This window comes from Procambarus clarkii, chromosome 3, assembly GCF_040958095.1.
Source record: "Procambarus clarkii isolate CNS0578487 chromosome 3, FALCON_Pclarkii_2.0, whole genome shotgun sequence".
NCBI classification, from domain to species: Eukaryota; Metazoa; Arthropoda; class Malacostraca; order Decapoda; family Cambaridae; genus Procambarus; species Procambarus clarkii.
Window position 1 is genome coordinate 10,924,933 of NC_091152.1, and position 23,928 is coordinate 10,948,860.

General features: G+C 44.1%; 1 protein-coding gene across 1 annotated transcript in view; it reads left to right on the top strand.

Annotated features, from left to right (window-relative positions):
* The window catches only part of LOC138367457 (C-signal-like), a 123,872-nt gene that overhangs the window by 89,083 nt on the left and 10,861 nt on the right, over positions 1-23,928 (top strand). The window contains exon 4 of the mRNA XM_069329120.1: positions 21,560-21,709. Coding sequence (XP_069185221.1) covers positions 21,560-21,709 — 150 coding nt within the window. The remainder of the gene's footprint in view (positions 1-21,559; positions 21,710-23,928) is intronic.

The following is a 23,928-nucleotide window of genomic DNA, read 5'->3' on the forward strand; positions in this document are numbered from 1 at the left end:
TAAAGAGTCATATCAGCTCTCCCTACTGATTCTCTGAGGTTCAGGGAGTCTAATGATATATGTGGCGACCAGACCGGCTGCCAGTTAAGGGAAGGAAGTTATATTATAAGTTGTAAATAAAGGAAAATTGGCGCCCTGTTATAAAATGAAACAGTATCCCCTACGGCGGATATGACCTTTTGGAAGGGACACAAGCCGATCGCGGATTGGCCGACGTAGGTCGCGGGCGACAAATCAGGGCCCGCCATGACGTCACCGAGTGCCCCGGGCGGCGCCAACGTGAGAGTTGTTCTGACTTTGGAAGCGACAGGACGCGCCTCGGTCTGCTCTCAAGGATTGGAGGCTCTGCAAGCCTTGTTCAGTGGATTGAGCTGGTCATCGCAGCCCATCATAGTTATTGGAGACCCTGCGCTTCTGGGAAGCAAAAGAGGAACCAAGTTCAGTGAGCAGAGAAGGCCAAACTTGGAAAATAGTCGGCGACGACGCTGGGCGGCGCCGCTGGCTGGACGTTGAGGTCTGGAAGATGGGCGGGCAGGCCTAGCTGTGACTGGGGTCACATCCACTGAGAATCTTGGAAGGACGACACCGTGCCTAGGACAAGGAGCAACGCCTTGTGGGAGAGGCGAGTGTGGGGAAAAATAGTGATTAGCTCAGCGCCCATCGATGAACCAGGATTGGGGCAGCTGAATCTCAGGGATTGGAACGGCGACGACGCGAAGGCTTCACGACACCTGAGGACCTGTGGAACGTCCTGGATCGTCAAGGATCGACCCAAGGAAGCGTGGGAACCTCACACCATCGAGGGACAGGCGTCGTGAGCCAGGAATGTAAGGCAGATCATTTTCCCTCCCATTACCCCTTGTATGAGTAGGCTAGTTAGGCCACAATATTTGCTTGTGTATGTGGCAGCAAGACTTGATTACTTTAATAGTAGAATAGGCTGCAAGGCAGCTTGTGTCCAGGACTGTCAGAGAGGACAGTGTGTATGGATGGCAGGACAGTGAAGAAGAGGTGCCGACGTGGTGAAGAGGCCCTCCTGTGAGAGTGTGAGACTCCTGTCTTTCTGCCCAGTTGAAGGAGTGTTGGAGGTCGTGGAAGAAGAGGCTGACGATCTCCAGACTCATTATCCATATTCCATATTCATGTATTACTTGTGATTGTGTGTGTGTGTTCATGTAATTTGCATCAGTAAATCCACACATTTTATTACTGTGTTTGAGTATGCCTCCATTTATGATATTTCTCTATGAGCATACATTTCTGGCTACAAACAATATATAATACACCCACTGAACTGCGTTGCTGGGGCGCAGATATAATAACCCAGCTGGCGACCTTGCTAAGAGGAAGATAGAGAAGACAGGCGGGAAAGGAGTTCCTGCAACCCTTTTTTGTCTGGCAGGCAAGACTCAGGGAGGTTATGGTTATAGGTAAGCCTGAGTCTTCCTTCACTCCCCCACGGGTCTAGGCCGGAACTGTTAACAGCAGTTTCCCCGTGTTTGACTGAAGGGCTTCCAGGGTGAATCAGTGGCACCCCTTTGTGGTGGAAGCAAAGACCTGCGGAGGTGGGCATTGTTGGTCCTCTCTTGTGTGACCAAGGAGACTCCGGTGAATCCAGGGAGTCGGAGGGGCTGAGTATTTGGGCCTTTGAGCCCCTAGCAGCCGAGTGTTAGCAGAGCCCCGGACCGCCCACCCCCACGTGACAAGAGAACTGGCGACCTTGCCAGGATTCGAACCCCAGTAGCCAAGAACTGGGAACTTCGCCAGGAAGCGTGGATCAAGCTACAGTGTGGACCAAATTTCAAGACAAGTGTTGCCAGGGTACTATTACAGTGTGGCCAGTGAATTCGGTGGTACTGTTACTCAACCGGCTAAGGGACTGAAACGGTGAAATTAGTGCCTACTAACTTGTCTGTGCTGTCGTGTATGCTCAATGATATAGAGATGGAGGAGGACAAAGTAAAGAAATTTATTGACACAAGGGACGAGAGAATTTTGGAAGAGTGTACCAAGGCCCAGCTCCAACAAGTGGCAAACCACTTTGGGATCAGGTTGAGGACGACTAAGGTAGCGGAGCGAAGGATAGAGATCATGGCACGGCTCACAGCTCGAGAGGAAGCGACGGGAGAGGAGCCATCTCAAGAGGAGCCGTCCCGAGGAGAGCCGTCGCAAGGTGAACCGTCCCGACTAGGGCCTCCCCAAGCGCCTACCAGTGTGGAGAGAATTCACAGTGAACATGGGAGCAGTGGAAGGTCCAGCTGTAGTAAAAGGAGCCTGCAACTGGAAATAATGAAGATGCAACTGGAAGCCCAGCTGCGACGAGAGGAGAGAGAAGCGCAAATGCAGCGAGAGGAACGTGCGGCTGAGCTGCAGCGAGAGGAACGTGCGGCTGAGCTGCAGCGAGAGGAGCGAGAAGCTCGGCTGCAGCGGGAAGAAGGAGAGAGACAACTGCGACTGGAGGAGATAAGGGCAAAGAAAGAAGTCGAATTGCGTCGCGTTGAGCGTGGTCTGCCCTCACTACCTGCACGGCGGGATGACCTCAAGGTAAGGGAACGTGACTTACCTACGTTCGAACCACAAGAAGCTGAGGCGTTCTTCGAACACTTTGAACGGATAGCAACTCTGAAGGAGTGGCCGGAAGATGATTGGGCTGCTCTGGTCCAGGGCAGGTTGACTGGTGAGGCCCGGGAAGCCTATAACATGCTGGACCTAGAGGAGTGTACTAGTTATGACGCGATTAAGAATGCGGTTCTCCATTCATTCCGGCTGACTCCGGAGATGTACCGGAAGCGGTTCAGAGAGTGTACAAGAGCGTCGGGAAAGACTTACGCCGAGACCGCCAGGGATATGGAACGGAAATTCCTACGATGGTTGAAGGCGGAGGAAGCGGAGTCGGTGGATGATATCAAACGACTGATAGTGATGGAGAAGTTTATGTCAGTGCTCCATCCTGAGTTGCGAGTAAGGTTGAGAGAAGCAGGTATTAAGGACCTGAAGGCTGCAGCGGATCGAGCCGACATGCTGGAGGAGGCACTACATATCAGGAGGGAGGGGCCGCCCAGACACTCGCCTTACCCCAGGTCGGGAGGGAACTTTAGGAGTTCAGGAGGAGCGAGGACGAGTGGGGACTCTCCCATGAGTAGTGTGCCCGATGAAGTGACGCGGTTCAAGAGCTCAAGAGACGCGGGGAGGAAGCCCGAAGCTGTGGGCAGTGGACCTAGCTCGGGAGCGAGTGCTGCAGTCCCGGATACGACGACAGGGAGTCCAAGGAGGACTCAGGGGACGTCTGCAAGTGGTACCGCCAGAGTGACTAGCGAGTGGCCGCCCAGGGGAGGTGGCCGATGCTACAACTGTGGTGTGAGAGGACATTATGCCCGCGAGTGTGAGGAGCACCAAAGGAATGTAGGATTAATGTTGGAAGAGGAGAGAGTGTTTGTTCACACCCCATATTATAGTGGACCCAACGTGAATGGTTGGGAAATGAAGTTGGGTGAACATCCCTTCGTTTTCCGGGCCAACGTGAAGTTTGGAAAATCAGACCCAGTGGAGGTTGCCGTGCTTCGAGATACGGGTGCTGACATAAGTATGGTGACCAAGAGTATTCTCCCCAAGGAATTTAATGATTCACCTGTGGGAGTGGTGAGGATACGCAGTGTGGGGGAGGAATACAGGTTGCCACTTCACGAAGTACAGCTGATTGCCGACTGCGGAGTCGAGAAAGCTATAGTAGCTGTAGCCCCTAAATTACCCCTAGAGCATGTACAGATGGTGCTGGGAAATGACCTCGGAGGAGGCAGGATACAACCCGATTGGGCCAGGAGTGCCTATGTTGCAAGCAGCGGTACAACCCTGCCGGGTGAGGTATCGGTCGTTCCAGATGGTAGTGAGGAAGCCGACTTCGCCAGGGGAAACGTCGCCAGAGACGACGACAACGAGGGCGAGAGTGCAGAGAGGTCGTCGGAGGTTGTGGAAAACCCCGACGGGGACCTCCAACTAAGCCTGATGATGCGTGTGGAGGAGTGGCGAGGAGCAGCTGTACAAACGCCTGGGGCGGTGAAGAGGCTGCAGACCGCACTCCCTCCATACAGAAACGTGAATAAGGTAAGCTCAGTGGATGAGCGAACGGCAGTGAGGGGCAGAGTGGAGGAGCCACGACGCAAGGCACCCTATGCCGGCCAGATGAATAGTGGTAGGTGCAAGATGAACCACCGTGGTGAGGTGAGCCACAGGGAGGTGGATGAGCCCAACCACGAACCGAAGAAGACGTCTGCAGGGAAGAGAATCTCATGGAGGAGTGAAGATGTTCGTCGGGAACGAAGGAGCGAGTGGTATAGAAAAGGCAATACGAAGAAAGCAGGGAATAGGTACACCCAGGGTAGGCGCCAGCCTAACCAGAGGGGCATTGGGCCATCGCAAAAGCCTAGTGTGGAAGAGAGGAAGCTGCTGGATGGAGTACAGGTTACAAGTGCCACTGTGAGGAGACAACGCACCTACGGGAGAAGAGGAACCGAGAAGAGAGAAGATTGGCGAAGAGGAGATCATGAGAGGAAACATGGAGTACCTGTAGGACGCAGTGGAAATGCAAGACTATCTCGGAGTGCACGACGCGGTGGAGGCGCTGCATGCACTGAATCTTACAGTGGTAACGAGCCGTGGGAGTACACCCGTAGCCACGGAGAGGGGATTTCTTGTAGGTGTTCAGGGAACACCCATCACACCCGGTACTATGCGAGGTGGAGATACAATGAGGCAAATGACTGGCAAGGTGGTACGAGCCACGTCACCAACTGGAGGAGTGACACTTCAGGAACGGAGGGAGCAAGAGTATAGATTGCCCTCTTGAGTGCTGCTCTTCCGATATGACTCTTATTTTAAGGGGAGGGGTATGTTACGGTGCCCTCTCCTATTTCTTTCGTTTGCCTGCTTAAAGAGTCACATCAGCTCTCCCTACTGATTCTCTGAGGTTCAGGGAGTCTAATGATATATGTGGCGACCAGACCGGCTGCCAGTTAAGGGAAGGAAGTTATATTATAAGTTGTAAATAAAGGAAAATTGGCGCCCTGTTATAAAATGAAACAGTATCCCCTACGGCGGATATGACCTTTTGGAAGGGACACAAGCCGATCGCGGATTGGCCGACGTAGGTCGCGGGCGACAAATCAGGGCCCGCCATGACGTCACCGAGTGCCCCGGGCGGCGCCAACGTGAGAGTTGTTCTGACTTTGGAAGCGACAGGACGCGCCTCGGTCTGCTCTCAAGGATTGGAGGCTCTGCAAGCCTTGTTCAGTGGATTGAGCTGGTCATCGCAGCCCATCATAGTTATTGGAGACCCTGCGCTTCTGGGAAGCAAAAGAGGAACCAAGTTCAGTGAGCAGAGAAGGCCAAACTTGGAAAATAGTCGGCGACGACGCTGGGCGGCGCCGCTGGCTGGACGTTGAGGTCTGGAAGATGGGCGGGCAGGCCTAGCTGTGACTGGGGTCACATCCACTGAGAATCTTGGAAGGACGACACCGTGCCTAGGACAAGGAGCAACGCCTTGTGGGAGAGGCGAGTGTGGGGAAAAATAGTGATTAGCTCAGCGCCCATCGATGAACCAGGATTGGGGCAGCTGAATCTCAGGGATTGGAACGGCGACGACGCGAAGGCTTCACGACACCTGAGGACCTGTGGAACGTCCTGGATCGTCAAGGATCGACCCAAGGAAGCGTGGGAACCTCACACCATCGAGGGACAGGCGTCGTGAGCCAGGAATGTAAGGTAGATCATTTTCCCTCCCATTACCCCTTGTATGAGTAGGCTAGTTAGGCCACAATATTTGCTTGTGTATGTGGCAGCAAGACTTGATTACTTTAATAGTAGAATAGGCTGCAAGGCAGCTTGTGTCCAGGACTGTCAGAGAGGACAGTGTGTATGGATGGCAGGACAGTGAAGAAGAGGTGCCGACGTGGTGAAGAGGCCCTCCTGTGAGAGTGTGAGACTCCTGTCTTTCTGCCCAGTTGAAGGAGTGTTGGAGGTCGTGGAAGAAGAGGCTGACGATCTCCAGACTCATTATCCATATTCCATATTCATGTATTACTTGTGATTGTGTGTGTGTGTTCATGTAATTTGCATCAGTAAATCCACACATTTTATTACTGTGTTTGAGTGTGCCTCCATTTATGATATTTCTCTATGAGCATACATTTCTGGCTACAAACAATATATAATACACCCACTGAACTGCGTTGCTGGGGCGCAGATATAATAACCCAGCTGGCGACCTTGCTAAGAGGAAGATAGAGAAGACAGGCGGGAAAGGAGTTCCTGCAACCCTTTTTTGTCTGGCAGGCAAGACTCAGGGAGGTTATGGTTATAGGTAAGCCTGAGTCTTCCTTCACTCCCCCCCCCCGGGTCTAGGCCGGAACTGTTAACAGCAGTTTCCCCGTGTTTGACTGAAGGGCTTCCAGGGTGAATCAGTGGCACCCCTTTGTGGTGGAAGCAAAGACCTGCGGAGGTGGGCATTGTTGGTCCTCTCTTGTGTGACCAAGGAGACTCCGGTGAATCCAGGGAGTCGGAGGGGCTGAGTATTTGGGCCTTTGAGCCCCTAGCAGCCGAGTGTTAGCAGAGCCCCGGACCGCCCACCCCCACGTGACAAGGAGAACTGTGTCTCATATAGATTCAAGAGTTATAATACTAAAAGTTGATATGTTGAGGGAAACGCAGTTGGTCAAGGAGCACGAGAATGGAGTTGGTTGTGATCTCGGAGCAACAGAGTTGGAGAAATAACGTGTGGATAAAGGAAGCAAAAACTTGTATAAGAATGCCTAGAATGTGTGATTTGTTGTATAAACTGATAAAAGATAAGAAAAAAGTTGTGGGGGATGGGTTTAGTCTCAAGTGCAATTGATGATGTGACCAAGGAGTGAATCTCAGTTTTTGGTGGCGAGTGTAATCTTGGGTGGCGAGTGTAATCTTGGGTGGCGAGTGTAATCTTGGGTGGCGAGTGTAATCTTGGGTGGCGAGTGTAATCTTGGGTGGCGAGTGTAACCTTGGGTGGCGAGTGTAATCTTGGGTGGCGAGTGTAATCTTGGGTGGCGAGTGTAATCTTGGGTGGCGAGTGTAATCTTGGGTGGCGAGTCTAATCTTGGGTGGCGAGTCTAATCTTGGGTGGCGAGTCTAATCTTGGGTGGCGAGTGTAACCTTGGGTGGCGAGTGTAACCTTGGGTGGCGAGTGTAATCTTGGGTGGCAAGTGTAACCATAACAAAGTAGCGAGTGACACTCGCTACTTTGTTATGGACTACACTTCCCTGTTTACCGTGTGGTTTTTAAATGTCTACACACTTCCGACAGGACCTCTAGTCTTGAACCACCTTCTCTCACTTTTAATTCTAGGTGGTAGCCGCTTATCAACACTAGCTCTGGATTCTACTGACAAGTATGCCCAGGAAAGTGTGGGGAGAGTGCCCCAGGTGAACTAAATGTGAGCCTATTGACAGTAAAAATTCGAGAATTAGAAATAAATCGTGAAATCGCATGGAAAAGGTCAGAATTAGAAAGAGAAGAAAGGAGAGAAAGGAAAGAGAAAGAAATTGAAAAAAAAACATGAAATTGAATTTTAAAAAATAGAACAGGAAAGAGAGAGAGAGAGAAAGAGTAGACAGGGAGAGAAAAAGACAAGATTGGGAGAGAGAAAGACAAGACAGGAGAGAAAGAAAGACAACACGAATTGGAAGCGCTAATATTAGGTGGGAGAAGGGAATCAAGTAGTTTTGACTTAGTGCGGAATAAAAAAAAAAAATGGTGCCTAAATTCAATGAGAAGGAGATGTTAAAGTTCTTTGCTGCCCTCAAGAGGGTAGCTGCCTCATTGGACTGGCCGAGGGACTTTTGGGCTATTATGTTTCAATCAGTGCTGACTGGGAAAGCCCAAACAGCGTACTCCACACTGTCAGTAAGTGACTCGAGTGACTATGACGCTGTCAAGAAGGTTGTGATGATGGCTTACCAGTTGGTGCCTGAAGCATATAGTTAGAATTTTTGTAACTTTAAGAAAATAGCTAAGCTCACTTTTATGGAGTTCGCTTACATTAAAGAACGATTATTTTTCGATTGTTACGCGTCACGGAAGGTTGAGACTAAGGAGCAACTGCAACAACTTATCCTGTTGGAATACTTCAAGGAGTGTCCATCAGGTGATCTGAAAACGTACTTGGAAGAACAGCAAGTAGCCACCATGATGTTGGTGCTGTAGCCACCATGATGCTGGTGCTGCAGCCACCATGACTGAATAATATATTTTTAACCCATAGACTCGGTAAGGTATGTTTTAAAGACCTTCTCAAAACCTTTTATCAAGTATAAGCAGGAGCAGAGATCCGCGTCCCACATGATACCATGATGAAAACCCCAGGTAGTCCACGACGAACAAGTCCAAGGAGAGACATAGTGTGTTGGACATAGTGCGTGGGAAGACAGGAAAAGTATCTGCTAAGTGAAAGAGCAGGGCAGGTAACGACCTGCATAGGGAAATTATGTTGGGGAGTTGTGTGACACCACCAGTGGAAACCCCGCTCCCTATGGACAGGCAGGTGGGAGAAACCACGATTGTTTGCCCCATATACTTCGAAAGGATATGAATCGAGTGACTAGTGTGGCAGGTCAGTAGTAATTCTCAGAGATAGTGGAGCAGCCCAATCTCTGATTCTGAAGATCTCATTACCCAAGGAAGTGCCTACTGAAGAAAAGAAAAGTGCCGGACAGTCTTAACAGCATTGTGGGCCCCTGGGCAAACCAGTGTGCTGGGGCCCCTATCACAACCACTCACAGGAATTAGAAGTAAATGGGCGACCATTTTAAACATATATTTATTTTATTGATACTTCAACATAATCAATGTCATAAACAATGCTTTACAGCATGGGAACCGGTCGGCCGAGCGGACAGCACGCTGGACTTGTGATCCTGTGGTCCTGGGTTAGATGCCAGGCGCCGGCGAGAAACAATGGGCCAGAGTTTCTTTCACCCTATGCCCCTGTTACCTAGCAGTAAAATAGGTACCTGGGTGTTAGTCAGCTGTCACGGGCTGCTTCCTGAGGGTGGAGGCCTGGTCGAGGACCGGGCCGCGGGGACACTAAAAAGCCCCGAAATCATCTCAAGATAACCTCATGATAAGATGTTTGTAATGTTAAAACATTACAAACATGCTGTATAGCAGCAACTAAGCAACATGATAAACATTTGAACAATACACAAGGCTTGAAAAGCACAATAATACTCAGTAAGCTACACAGATTAGATGGAAAAGTATGAAATTACTACGAATTTCTTATTATAACAAGCATTTGCGGCATTTCTTTTCAGAGATTTGTTTTATTATTGGCTTCAAGTCACTGGTCTTCAAGATGTCATTTTCCATGCACAGGAGTGAAAGCCAGTTCAAAAGATGCTGCCCTATTGAGCTACGAAGCAGATTTTTGTATTAGTTTCAGTCTTGAAAAAGAACGTTCTCCTGTACAGTTGGTCACCATCATGCACATGAACACTGTGTGCAAAGTCAACATTCGGGAATACAGATTTAAAATTCTTCGAAATTATTTTCCTGTACAGTGCAGGGAGAGTCACACAATATTCATCAAGAGCCAAGTAGTGCTTGAGATTCTTGAGGTTATCTTGAGATGATTTCGGGGCTTTAGTGTCCCCGCGGCCCGGTCCTCGACCAGGCCTCCACCCCCAGGAAGCAGCCCGTGACAGCTGACTAACACCCAGGTACCTATTTTACTGCTAGGTAACAGGGGCATAGGGTGAAAGAAACTTTGCCCATTGTTTCTCGCCGGCGCCTGGGATTGAACCCAGGACCACAAGATCACAAGTCCAGTGTGCTGTCCGCTCGGCCGACCGGAGATGCTCACATTCATTTATAAGGTTATCGTAACGCAGGTCTTTGTGATACATATTAGCCAGGTGTTCACACTTTTTCTTTAGTGCATCACAAGCAATGATTTTCCATTAACTGAAGAAAGAAAACCGATTTCCAATCTGTGAATAAGCCTCTGCACGTTTTGTCAGGTCAAAGATTAGAGTGACCAGAATAGGGAGAAAAGTTTCCACTTTGATTGTCTTGGTTTTAATGAGAAGTACCTCTTCTTCTGATCCTTCATATCTACTAAGACACATTTCATTTTCATTCCCATTTTTTCCCATCACTCTAATCTATATCTGGACACATGATCCTGGCTTTGAATTCATATTCAGTAAATTTGTCTCCAGTTTCGTGAAGATAGATTTTCATTGACTCAAGAAGATTCGTGGCAACAAGGATGTTCACATCGTTTGATTGCAGGACCTTATTTAATTTGTTCATTCTTTCTGGCATGCCATTCCAAAGAATTGTGAGAAAGATTGTTGCCAGGTTTTAAAATTTTTTGCTCAATCCTTCTGCCTCTCCCCTTGTATTCACTTGCTGTTCATTGTCAGCTGATAGAGAATCCAGTGCATGTTTTATTTTCTCAATACCACCATACAGAGCATGAACAGCATCAAAATGTGCTGACCATCGTATGTCAGACAAGACCACAAAATCTTTTCCTAAGGATGATGTCAATACATTCCAGCGATGAGTAGAACCAGCAAAATGTTTATACAGATTCTGAACAAAATATAAAAATATGACAATCTGTAGACAACACTCTGGTACTTTAACGCCCACCAAGTTCAGGCTGTGAGTGAAGTTCACAAACACACTGAACTGAGTTCAGTGTGTTCAGTTCAGAGGCAAACTGATGTCATATGGCAAACTCATTGAGTTGATGAATCCGTGCTTGCAGTCCAGTGTATTGTCTTGACATATTTGAGGCATTATTGTATGACTGGCCACGGCAGTTTGATAGTGGAATTTTTTTCTCATTAAGAAAATCCACAAAAGTGTCTGATTGATCCTTTGCTCCATGTGAAAAGATGGGGATGAACACCAAGAAACGTTCTACACACTCACAACCTTTTATGTTTCGGACAGTATATGTCAGATGATCTGTGTGTGAGATGTCTGGAGTAAAATCTACACTTATTGAATAATACAGTAACTCCTTTACGACTTCAAGATTTTTTTTTATCTTTATTTAAGAAAATACAATATAAATTACATATACATAAGTTTTACAAGGCAATTATACATTACAATTCTTAGTGAACAAGTGTTTCAGTAGTACAGAACAATATCTTTAAAAAAAAAACCTGAATGTTATACTTATTTACATATAAATGATTTACAAAAATTGGAGAATAACTTTACATTAAAATACAGGGGAAATTATTACATTTATATATATTTTATATAATTCTCAGTAAACAAGTTTTCCATATCATCACCGATCATGAGCCGTAAACCCCAAATGTTATACCTGATCCTGCCTCGCAAGAACTTCAATATTTTGTCTACTGAGTAACCTTCCAGCCTGCCTATCCACACACAAAAAATGTAATCAGAAAGTAACATAATTATTGTATTCCTAATTTTCTTGCATTTTATGTCAATATGAAACATTAAAAACCTCATTAACTCCACTCTAATACTTGGTCCATATAAAGCTTTAAGAGTGTCTCTAATCCAGTTTACAAGAACAACTTTCTGCTTACAGAAATAAAATATATGCATATTATTCTCAATTTCAGTACATTGGTCACATCTATTGTTGTCCTTAATGCCCAACATCAACAACCTATCATTAGTAGGAAGGCTCTCATGAATATAGCGATACAACAGCTCACGTTGTTTTGGGGCAATAAATTTTACATGAAGGTTTGCCCAAATTACTTGCCAGCTAAAGAGTGGATATGCCTCCTCTACTCTAGGAACTATATTTGGCAGTATAACATCATACACTTGTTTACTGTTCATCATTAAAAAACCTTCAATATTACAAATCTGCCTGAGAACATCAATTGCACATGAATAAAAGTGCGGTGAAATAAAGGCAAGGTCAGTATACCCTGGCATATGTATCAAGGTCAGTATACCCTGGCATATGTATCAAATAGCTAACACGTAATTTACAATAGTAATGTCCTAGTGCATTTACACTATCCCTCTGCATTATCTCCTTTCTAAAGGTAACACATAAGATTGCCAATGACTTATGGTACACATTCAGTATTCCTATTCCACCGTTTTTCTTACCTTTACATAGGGTAGTTCGTTTAATTGGTTGGTATCTACCATACCATACATATCTAAAAATAGTTTTGTTAATCTCTATAGCACTTTTCTTGTCAATGGGAAAGCTGTGACACAAATACCACACTTTAGACAAAATTTTGCAATTGATTATTACAGCCTTTTGAAACAGGAGCAATTTCCTATTTGACAACATATTCGTTGCAACTATTATATTCCCACATAGTACTTGCCAATTCGTAACCAATGTTGTTTCATATGTCTTACACCAGCAAATCCCAAGAGCTTTAATAGACTCCACTACCTTGAACCATGAACCTGTCCAGTTAACCTTATTACACCAACTGCCAAGCCCCATCATACACGTTTTGTTCTTGTTAATAACAGCACCTGTCGCTCGTTCAAAGTTGTCTAACTCATTCTGAACTTTCACCACCGAGTCTTCTGTCGACACAAAAATAGTTGTATCGTCTGCATAACCAACAACAGGAAGTGTCATAGCATTAGGAAGACGAGGTGGAACAATAAAGTCATTGCTTTTTATTGCCAAGTACAGTGGCTCCTGATATATAACATACAAAATCATTGAAAGGGGACATCCCTGACGTACAGATCGTTCAACTGAAAAAGGTTTACTTAAGACTCCATTGATACAGACGCTACTCCGACACTGTTTATTAAGCATACGGATCCAATCAATAAATTCTTGTGCAACTCCTACCCTATCCAATATTGCTAATACAAACTGAACAGATTCTGTTGTCCCATTAATTCAATAAATTCCTCACAAATACTTGCAGATAAATATGACAGATTCCCTTTTCCAGGATTTCCATAAATTTTGAGATGTTCTTCCTAGAGAGAGAAAGAAATTCACTCAGCAGCTCTAGTATATCTAAATAGTTGCCATTTTTTGCTGAGCCAATAATCTGATTTTCTCCATGAAATAGCAAACCTCAAGAAAGCGAATTACAGAAACCACACGTGTCAACACTTTTATGCCAATATACCTGTTCTGAGCGATGTTGTTCGATTAATAAAGAAACTACACTTCCAGTTTCTTTATGCTTTATTAAATATGCTGTCATGAACTTTCAATGTTCTTCTCCATTTTCATGTTCTACTATAACATTGCATTGTATTGAACCCCAATGTAGCAAAGGGAGATTCTTTCTTGGACAATAGGCGACATACAAAGCAATACAAAGACCTTGGGATAGTGAATAAAGTAGCCATTCACATTTTACATACTCTTCATTCCACAGTTCACCTTTGAACACATTGTTTGATAAATACCACGCCTTCAAATTCTCTGCTCCATCTGTTTTATACACTCTGCGTGAGTTTGAAAGGTTGGTATCATGATTCTGCAACCCGTTCTCGCACTTTCGTATAGTCAATATTGACTTATTAAATACGTGCATATGTGATATACTAATTCATTGTGAATATTTTAGTTTACCTTGAAAAGCTTCATAGAAAACACCGACCTTACCTAACCTTTTTAGTATGTTAAGATAAGCATCTTATTGCTTCGTAATTACAATTATTACTTAACCTATTATAGGTATAGGTTAAGCAATAAGTGTAATTACGAAGCAAAAAGATGCTTATCTTGACATACTAAGAAGGTTAGGTAAGGTCGGTGTTTTCTATGAAGCTTTTCAAGGTAAACTAAAATATTCACAATAAATTAGTATGCCACATATGCACTTATTTAATAAGTCAATATTGACTGTAAGAAAGTGCGAGAACGGGTTGGATTCTGACATGATGAGAAGTTCCACTACGAATCCAGTAATCTATTGTGTTAGTATAATTAATTAATGTTCCATAGCCCAGGATCTGTCTCTTGGATTGTAAACTCCTTTACTGTTACGGATTCGGCTAGTTTCTCTTGTAAAACGGCACTTGCAGCAGCAACAGGCAATGATGGTATGTCTGATGAAACCGGATGATTGGCAGCAGGAATTGATGTAGATGTGGCTGCTATATCAGAAGGAACCGTATTAGTGGCTGACATTGCAGGAATGGATGCCAATATCTAATATTGTATACCATATCTAAAGGAATGGTATGAGTGGCTGTAGTTGTTGGGTATCTGGGGCTTTGACTCCAGTATGGAATTATTTAATTATGAAAATTAATATAATCGAAGGACCACCCACTTTTGAGAAAAGAGGGAAAACAAATAAAGGGATTATAAGACTGACACTATAGAACCAGTGCCTATGTATGTTAAAATTATTTAACAATCACTTAAAGAGAATGAATGGACTGTATTATTAATTAATTAAAGTTAAAAGCCTCAAATATCAACATTTGGGGGGGGGGGGGGTATTTCTAGAAGTTCATATATATCTAAGAACCAGAGTGGTTCGTCACCAATTCATTAATGGAGTTAGTAAAATAATAGAATCTTAATTATAATGTAGATTCTAAAGGATCATGAAATATTAAATAATCAATATCTTGAAAGATTATTAAATCCTAAGAAATAATAAATGCAAACTTATTGAGTACTGAGCAGTAAATTATTGCTTTACATTAGTCCTCTTGATCATCATATATAGAAACATATATGCAAATTAAAAATGGCATTAGTCAAATTTTCTACAAAGCAAGATTTTGTCTTAGCTGTAAGACGACTTCACTAAATTCGTTTCGCTAACTTCGCTAATCCTTTTCTCGTCGTCGTGATCACAAAGTCCCATTAAGGAAGAAACACCAGTGGTGAACATCGTAGATGAAGGAAGAAATATTTGGTTCATCCTCGTCTACACGCTGTAATCAGGGAAATTTGAGTAGCATTTGACTAGGCTAGAAATTATTCCAATATTCACTGAAATTGGAAATAAAACTGAAAGAAACTAACATGGTATTGGTGATTTGATTGTTGCCGCCGAAGGTGGCTAGTTTATTGTGCACCCCATACTCATCCTGTGAGCGGTAGCGCAAAAGCATTACAGAGGGCACAAAAGGTCTTTATCAGACCTCATCTTAGATTATTACATAAACAATTTCTTCAATCCTTCACACCTTATAGATACAATGTCAGCTAGTTACAGAGAAAGTGCTATTACAAGAGCTACATATTTACAGTAAGTTATCATTGGTATTGGTGGTCTTCACACAACCTAACGACAGGCTACCCACAAATACACACTCTAGAGTGACGCATCAGACCAAAATGTATACTTAACGTAGGCGTGTTGGAACAATAAAGCCTGCCGATATCGCGTCTGCCAGTCCCTGACGTGCACTGCTGTGGATGTGTGATTGCCAACCCGTTCTCGCAAATTTAATAAGTCAATATTGACTTATTAAATATGTGCATAGGTGACATACTTAACATAATAGATACCCTTAAAAAGATTCATAGAAAACACCGACCTTACCTAACCTTGTTAGTATCTTAAGATAAGCATCTTATTGCTTCGTAATTACAATTATTACTTAACCTATACCTATTATAGGTTAGGTAATAATTGTAATTACGAAGCAATAAGATGCTTATCTTAAGATACTAACAAGGTTAGGTAAGGTCAGTGTTTTCTATGAATCTTTTTAAGGGTATCTATTATGTTAAGTATGTCACCTATGCACATATTTAATAAGTCAATATTGACTTATTAAATTTGCGAGAACGGGTTGCAGGGGAGGCACGTGTGTACCACAGTCGGCCGAGCGGACAGCACGCTGGACTTGTGATCCTGTGGTCCCGGGTTCGATCCCGGGCGCCGGCGAGAAACAATGGGCAGAGTTTCTTTCACCCTATGCCCCTGTTACTTAGCAGTAAAATAGGTACCTGGGTGTTAGTCAGATGTCACGGGCTGCTTCCTCGGGGTGGAGGCCTGGTCGAGGACCGGGCCGCGGGGACACTAAAGCCCCGAAATCATCTCAAGATAACCACCACGCCCGGTCACGCATGCACAGAAACGCTCATAGCGATCCCAGACTTAAACCACTTCGGTTTACTATTAATTATTTGGGGAACTGAAGGAGTACAATTTAAACTATCATCTCCAATAATTATATTAGAGAATAATACCATTTCTCGTAAGGCAATTGATCTAATTAACATTGCACAAATTGAACGAGAAGGGTTGACGTGTTTTTATTTTACGTCTTCTTGAGGTTATCTTGAGATGATTTCGGGATTTTAGTGTCCCCGCGGCCCGGTCCTCGACCAGGCCTCCACCCCCAGGAAGCAGCCCGTGACATCTGACTAACACCCAGGTACCTATTTTACTGCTAAGTAACAGGGGCATAGGGTGAAAGAAACTTTGCCCATTGTTTCTCGCCGGCGCCCGGGATCGAACCCGGGACCACAGGATCACAAGTCCAGCGTGCTGTCCGCTCGGCCGACCGGCTCTCTCGTTAATTGAATTAATTTTACATATTAGTAGTGTTAATAATTACTATGGGTTAATACAATTACGATGTATTATAATACAATAATGATGTATTAGTGTCGGAAACTTTCCAACAGTAGTTGCACCTGTGTTGAGCCACGATGTTAATTTTGGAAGTTTTCCTATTTTCTCCTCTGCAGCTCTCTTCCTTTTTCTCTTCTAATGCTCCACTCACAACATAATGTGTCATTACTGCTGTAAGGGTTATTCACCTGGAAATATATCATAAATATTTAGTATTTAGTCCCACACCAGGATGTAGGGTTATATTATATAAGTGTGCTTGCAACAACATTTGCAACAACAACACCTAAATATTTAAACATTCTGCTTCTATAATGAACATGTACTATGCTTGTAGGGACCTTTCACTTCTTCCCCTTTTCCTGATCTCAAACTGGTATCACCATCACTATGGTCGATCAACTGGCAATAAAAAATACTTCCCTAATAGTAGACGTAGATCATGTTGATAATGTCCACACTTTACTCCCATAACACTCTTGTCCAAGGAAAATTATTGGAGATAGATTTGCCTCAGCGAGATTAGTATGATATTAATGTCGACTGCCTGCGGCCCTTCCCCACTGACCGCATCCCTTGTTCTCCAGATGTCATCAAGAAGTAGTTAGAGGGCCCACATTTACTCGATTTTGGAAATGATAATTAAGTTGATTCAAGGAAAATGTTTTTATGATATTTACAGTCCAAGGACTGATGTATTAAGAATGATTCCCATTATTAGGTGGTGAAATTAATAGCGACATGTGGCAATGCTATCTTCGTTTTCTACCGGAGGGAAATTCCACTGTGTCACGTCTTCTATGAGTGAATTTGTTTATTACAAAACAACAGCCACATTATCTGCCTATTGTATTAAATGTTAGTAAATGATGTCGGTTTTTCCAAGAGTCCTTGTGTGCCGTGTATGTTTTCTGTATTCTCTCTATTGCAGCAGTCTCTCCTGCTCTGAAGGGGTAAGTGTGTATCGAACAGTACTCAAAGCAGAACAGCATAAGTGATTTTAACAGTATGAGTATTGTGATGGGATCCCTGGATTTAAATGTTCTCACGATCAATCTGATTATTTTCCTGGCTGATTCAATATTTGCTTAGTTATTTTCACTAAATGTTAGGTCGTCAGGTATCATTATTTCCAGGTTCTTTGCATGCTGTTTTCCTACTATGAGAAGATCTGATTGTCTTTTACTCTGAATTTCGTTTATTTTTCTTAATTTTTTCATTCTTAAGTATCTGAAATTCACTGTTAAACATGTTGTTTTCGGTTGCCCAATCGAAGATATTATTATTGGCTTGGAGTTTAGTAATGTGATATTCAGAAGTGTATCACTACAGAAGTGATATTCATTCTGATTCTTGAGTCATTTGCAAACGATAACACGAAGCTAAGTTTTTTATTTTTGTTTATATTTGATATGAAAATGAGAAAAATTAATATTTACTATTTGTGTCTGCAAAATGGAGCTATTAGCTCTTGGACCCCGCATTTCTAACCAATCTAACTGCCAGGCATAGATTGGGGTGCAAGGACTGTGCCCAGAGGTGCAAAGGTTTTCACTGTTCCTTGACTTTATTTTATTAATCTCACTGCTACTCTTGGAATTCTGTTTGACAGGAGTTTGAATATCCAGAGCTCTATTTTATCTGTTATTCCTGTTGATCTCATTTTATTGGCTATCATTCCATGATAACATTTATTAACTGCCTTGGCAAAATCCGTGTATACCACTCTGCACTTTGTTTTTCTTCTAATACTTCCATGATTTTGTCATAGTATTTGATTAATTCTGAAAGGCATGATCTTGCCGCTATAAATCCATTTTGACCCAGTATGTGAAGGTCTTCAACAATGAAATCAAATTAAGCGATATATCAATAAGAAAATCAGTAGGAGCCATGAGGAGGAATTGAACGTGCTCACTTGGTACTCCCACATAAACACTCTTAGAGTCTAAACAACTACACCTCGACATGCAATGCAACTTGGGATGCCACTGGATTCTTTAGGATTTTTTAGGCTTCCAACTGAAGCCCAATCACGGTTTCAAGCATTGTCCCCCCTGGCTTATGGTCCAGTACTTCTACCTACAACCTTTTCATCAAATATACAATGATATCACAATAACTTGATGTATCAATGCTCTTCACCATGTCGTGGTGTAATGGTGTAGGGTGTTGGTGTGGGAGTACCAAGTGAGCTGGTTAGATGTTGACCAGACCACACACTAGAAGGTGAAGGGGCGACGACGTTTCGGTCCGTCCTGGACCATTCTCAAGTCGATTGTGATGAGGAAGTAAATAGGCAAATTGTTGTTGTTGTTGTTATAGATTTAGCTACTCGGAACAAGTTCCAAGTAGCACGGGCTATGGTGAGCCCGTAACTTATCTGGCACAGCAGCGGGGCAAGTACAATAGGCAAATGATTGATTGATTGATGAAGATTAAGCCACCCAAGAGGTGGCACGGGCATGAATAGCCCGTAAGTGGTGGCCCTTTTGAGCCATTACCAGTATCAAGAGCTGATACTGCAGATCTGTGGAGGCGCGACTGCACCCTGCGTGACGGGAGATGTCTCCCGGACCAAGTGGTGACCAGATGGTGAATAGGCAAATAGGAAACAGGCAATAAATAGGCAAGAGAGAGGTGAGGAGCAAAGTAAGGTGTAGTAGAGGGGATAGTAGTAGGAATTGGTTAGGAGCTGGTTAGAATCCTCCTCAAGGCTCCTACTGATTTTCTCTTGTGAAGGTCGCTGCTTTCCATAAAATTGGAGTTCTGACTCCTAATCAGCCTTTCAAAACTTTTATTATGCATGATGTTACTGCAACTGGTCAATAAATTTTAGCCATGGTTTGCTTTCTCACTTATGAAGCAGAGCTATATCTTCTGATTTAAATGTTTCTGGTATCTCCTCTAAATTACCGTCATACTGATCCTTTACGATTTCACCAATTTCTTTGTCGTACTCTGTATGAAACTTCACTCAGAAGTATTGGTCCGATACTGATCGAGGATTTTGATTTGATTTCTCATATGTAAAGAAATATTTTGAGTTATTTCCCTATCTTTTGTATGGCTTTCTGTTCCAGTTTAATTTCTTCCTTCTGGTGTTATTGCTTGTTACGAACCCGACTCCATCGTCGGAGCACGGAGCAGCGACGTCAACGCCATCTGTGAGTCCGCTCCCGAAACCCCCACAAAATGGACGACGCCATCTGGTGGTGGCGGTATGATACCTGCAAGAGACTCTAGATTCCTGCCTTGGCCAGCCTGAAGAGTCGCTGTAGCTGACCTCTGGTGAGGTGACGCCTCGAAATCAGCGCCATCTATTGGAATATGAGTTGTATGTCAGTGTCAAGAGTCCATAAGTGGCATGTCCTAGTTTCACAGGTACCGGCCAGTTTACTGATGACGTGTCTGTATCCACAGAGGCGACGTAGGGCTGCTGTGGTACGTAGACAGTCAGTCTACCCAGGCCAGCCTATTATGTCTACTCCATTCTGCTTTACGTGAGCAGTGAGCCGCCGCCGAAGAGGAATTGAGGAGTATCTACTGTCTGCTTGTGAAGTGGCAGTGACAGAATCCGGCGTATCCCGGACTGGCTAGCGGAAGAAACGACCGACAGTGAAGTGCTACGGAGGAGTGTAACCAGCTAGTTGCAAGAAGCTCCTGCCAGGGGTTCGCTACCCTTGTATTGGTTCGTGTAGAGGCCCAGCAGCGCGAGGCTGATGTTCTCTGCCAGCACCAGGCTGGAGAGTGATTGTGGGCGTTCACAAGGAGCACCTAGTGAGGCTGTGTATAGGCTGGTCCGTGGCTAGGGTAGACTCTTTGGTGTTTCCCAGTACTGGTTGAGGACGGTACTGTGTGTTGAGGAAACACGGATGTTGACAAGGCAGCATTGCATGAGCATCGAGGAGCGCTTAGTGTCCTATGAGAGCGACACATGTGTATATATCAGTGTAGTAATACTTCGTTTATGATTCTATATAAGGTGATGGGAAAGTGATAATATGTGAATATATATTGTTAAAGGATGAAGTGTTCTATTCCTTTAAACCCCCCCCCCCCCCCCTTGTGTTTTACTTGCATTACCAAGCATACTCCTTGAAAGCCACTACCGACTTGGGGTCGGATACTAGTACTTTGGTTCCTCCAGCAAAGAACCCGGTTGCGACCCATAGTGGCCGTAACATTGCTTCAGTTTCTGCTCTATTTCTTCAATTACCCCATATAAATGTTTATTTGTTGGGATATTAGTTTATAGTATTTTCGGGTTGAATGGAATTTCATCTGGTTTTATTAAACTACTAAAACAGGGAGAAGTTGAACTACACCTCCAAATATGCTGAACTTGGCAAAATGAGTATAACTTTGTATAGTGATTTATGTATTATTATCATGTATTATGATTTATGTCTGTTATATTACTGAAAATAATGAGTGTTGAAAATAATTCGGTCAATAAATTTACCTAAATATCTTCACGTGATGTTTCAGGCATTACAGACGATGAGGCACAATAACGTGCCTGAAGGTATGATGACCAAACCACACAAAGAAGATTGAGAAACAACGACGTTTCGGTCCGTCCTGGACCATTATCAAGTAGGTGATAATAGTCCACGACGGACCGAAACGTCGTCGTTTATCCATCTTGAGGTTATCTTGAGATGATTTCGGGGCTTTAGTGTCCCCGCGGCCCGGTACTCGACCAGGCCTCCACCCCCAGGAAGCAGCCCGTGACAGCTGACTAACACCCAGGTACCTATTTTACTGCTAGGTAACAGGGGCATAGGGTGAAAGAAACTCTGCCCATTGTTTCTCGCCGGCGCCTGGGATCGAACCCAGGACCACAGGGTCCATCATCTTATGTGTGGTATGGGTCATCATCATCTCTTCATGCATTGTTTCCGTTCTTAACACGAGCCGCAGAAAGTCACAACACCTTCACCACAGTACAGTTTGGCCACTCCCCCAGGCGCTGCTGCCGCTGCTGCGTCAGGCTGGTGGACGCGCCGGGAAGCCTCTGAGTGTGCAGCGGGCGGCAGTGGTCAACATCTCCGCCCTCCTCGCCAGCATGGGCGCCTACCTTAGCATGCCTGATGTCTATGGCTACCGAGCCAGCAAGGTGAGTTGTGTCAGGAAAGTGAGTTGGTTCAACGAGGAAACTAGTATTAGCAAGGTGGGTAGTTTTCAACAATAGACGTTTCAACATAGTGAAGAGTTTTTGCTTTGAGCAAAAAATATCGCTATGTTATCACTCGTTTTAGAGTGATAACATGGCGATATTCTGGGTCTGGGTAGGACCCAGATAACTAGTAGATTCTGGGTCTGGGTAGGACCAAAAGATGTCATTGGTATGCTATCTTATCTAGAGATGATTTCGGGGTTTAGCGTCCCCGCGGCCCGGTCCTCAACCAGGCCTCCTATTTGTTACACACCCCTAGGAAACAGCCTGTAGCAGCTGTCTAACTCCCAGGTACCTATTTACTGCTAGGTGAACAGGGCCATCAAGGTGAAAGAAACTGCCCATTTGTTTCCTCCTCAGGACTAAGAATCCCGAGCGCTGTCCACTCGCCTGTCAGACTCTAAAATGCTGTAACAATTTTAAGAGTGGATTTTAATAATAATAATAATTCATTGTTTTGGGGGACAGGAAGCCAGAGTGTATTCATACACGTTAGGCTTATATCGAGTACCCCCCCTCCCCCCCAACATGGTCGAATTACTGACCCTGCCCAGGATGCAACCCCACGTCAAGCTGAGTACCTACTTACTGCTAGATGAACAGAAACATTAGGCAAAAGGAAATGTGCCCAACCATTTCTGTCCAGCTCAGGATTTGAATCCGGAATTCTTGATTGTGTGTCGACAACGAACCCGACTGTACTACTTGAACCTTTTGCGTTGGTTGGACCGAAACAAGTCGTTGCCGTGCTGTCATCGCTTTAAGACTGAAGTGTAAGTTGGATTGAGTCCATTGTCAAAGGATACGTTAATTAAGAGTGTGTGATGTACTTGTCAGTGTCGTCAGTAATTCGACGTTCTTGTACCCGCTTTTAAACATGTAGAGTTGTAGTTTCGTTTCAAATAGTTAAAATTCCATGAGATTAAAAATAAAATTATTTCAGATGCTTTAAAAACAAACGAGATAGTAACCGAGCTCCAGCTCCTGTCCTCCATCTTTGCTGGGGGTTTTTCCGTTATTTACAGTTCAATTTCCATGAAATTAAATATAACTATTTATTAAGAAAAGAAAGCAGAGTTATCGAGTTTTATCTCTTGTCCTTCGTCTTGGTATACTCTTGTATTTTGGTTATTAACAGCTCAATTTTCACGAGATTTAAAACAGAGCTTTTTAGAAACATTAAGAACAAATGAGATAGTTACCAAGTTGCAGCTCATGACCACTGCCTCCCGTTCCAAGTCGTAGTTTGTCTTTATAGTTTCGGACAGTTAAACATATAATTCCTCGCATCATCTTTGTACATTATAAGCAAGTAAGCGAATCTACATTCAAACTACATTCTCTCCCTCTGCTCACCCCACCTACTGTAGTGTTCCCGTCACTCACCCTCAACCCACCCCCTTTCAGCTTGCCTGCTGCCTGCCGCTCTACTCCTAGAGCGTGCTGCCAGCATCTTTCCGCTTTCATATCTCCCCCTCACACTCCCCACCAGACTTCCCGCTCACATACATTCTCCTCTCATGCCCTTCCTTTTCAGCGGCTTCCCATGCGAATTTAAATTTGTTTTCACATCTCTTTCTCATACTTACTGTGTTATTCCAACCCATCCTCAGGAATCAAAGTACCTTTGAAGACACAGTACTTGGAGTACCAATGCTGCATAAGTTAATATGAAGCATATAACTATAGAATACATGGCTACCACCTATGACTCCTTATTTTCGAATATTTCCGTTCCCATGACGAACTAAAAAGGCATGTTTTATCTGTCACAGGTGTCATCTATATAGTAGGTATATAAAAACATGTGCATATTCGAAGACAACGTTGTATCAGAATTTCAAAGCAATCGGTGAAAAACTTTCGGAGATTACAGCATGTGTTCCTCTTACGTCCAACAGATTGCGCTGTTTTTCAAAAAAGCATGTTTTTTCCTGTCATAGGTGAGGCATGTATATAGTAGGTATAAAAAAAATACGCGCCTATTCGAATGGAACGTTGTGTCAAAATTTCAAAGCAATCGGTAAAGTGGTTTCCAAGATTTCCCTCACATGAAAAACACGAAAAAAGTTTAAAAAAAAGTTTTTTTTTTTCCATCACAGACGTGACATCTATATAACATGTATATAAAAACCCGCTCGGATGAGAATGGAACGTTG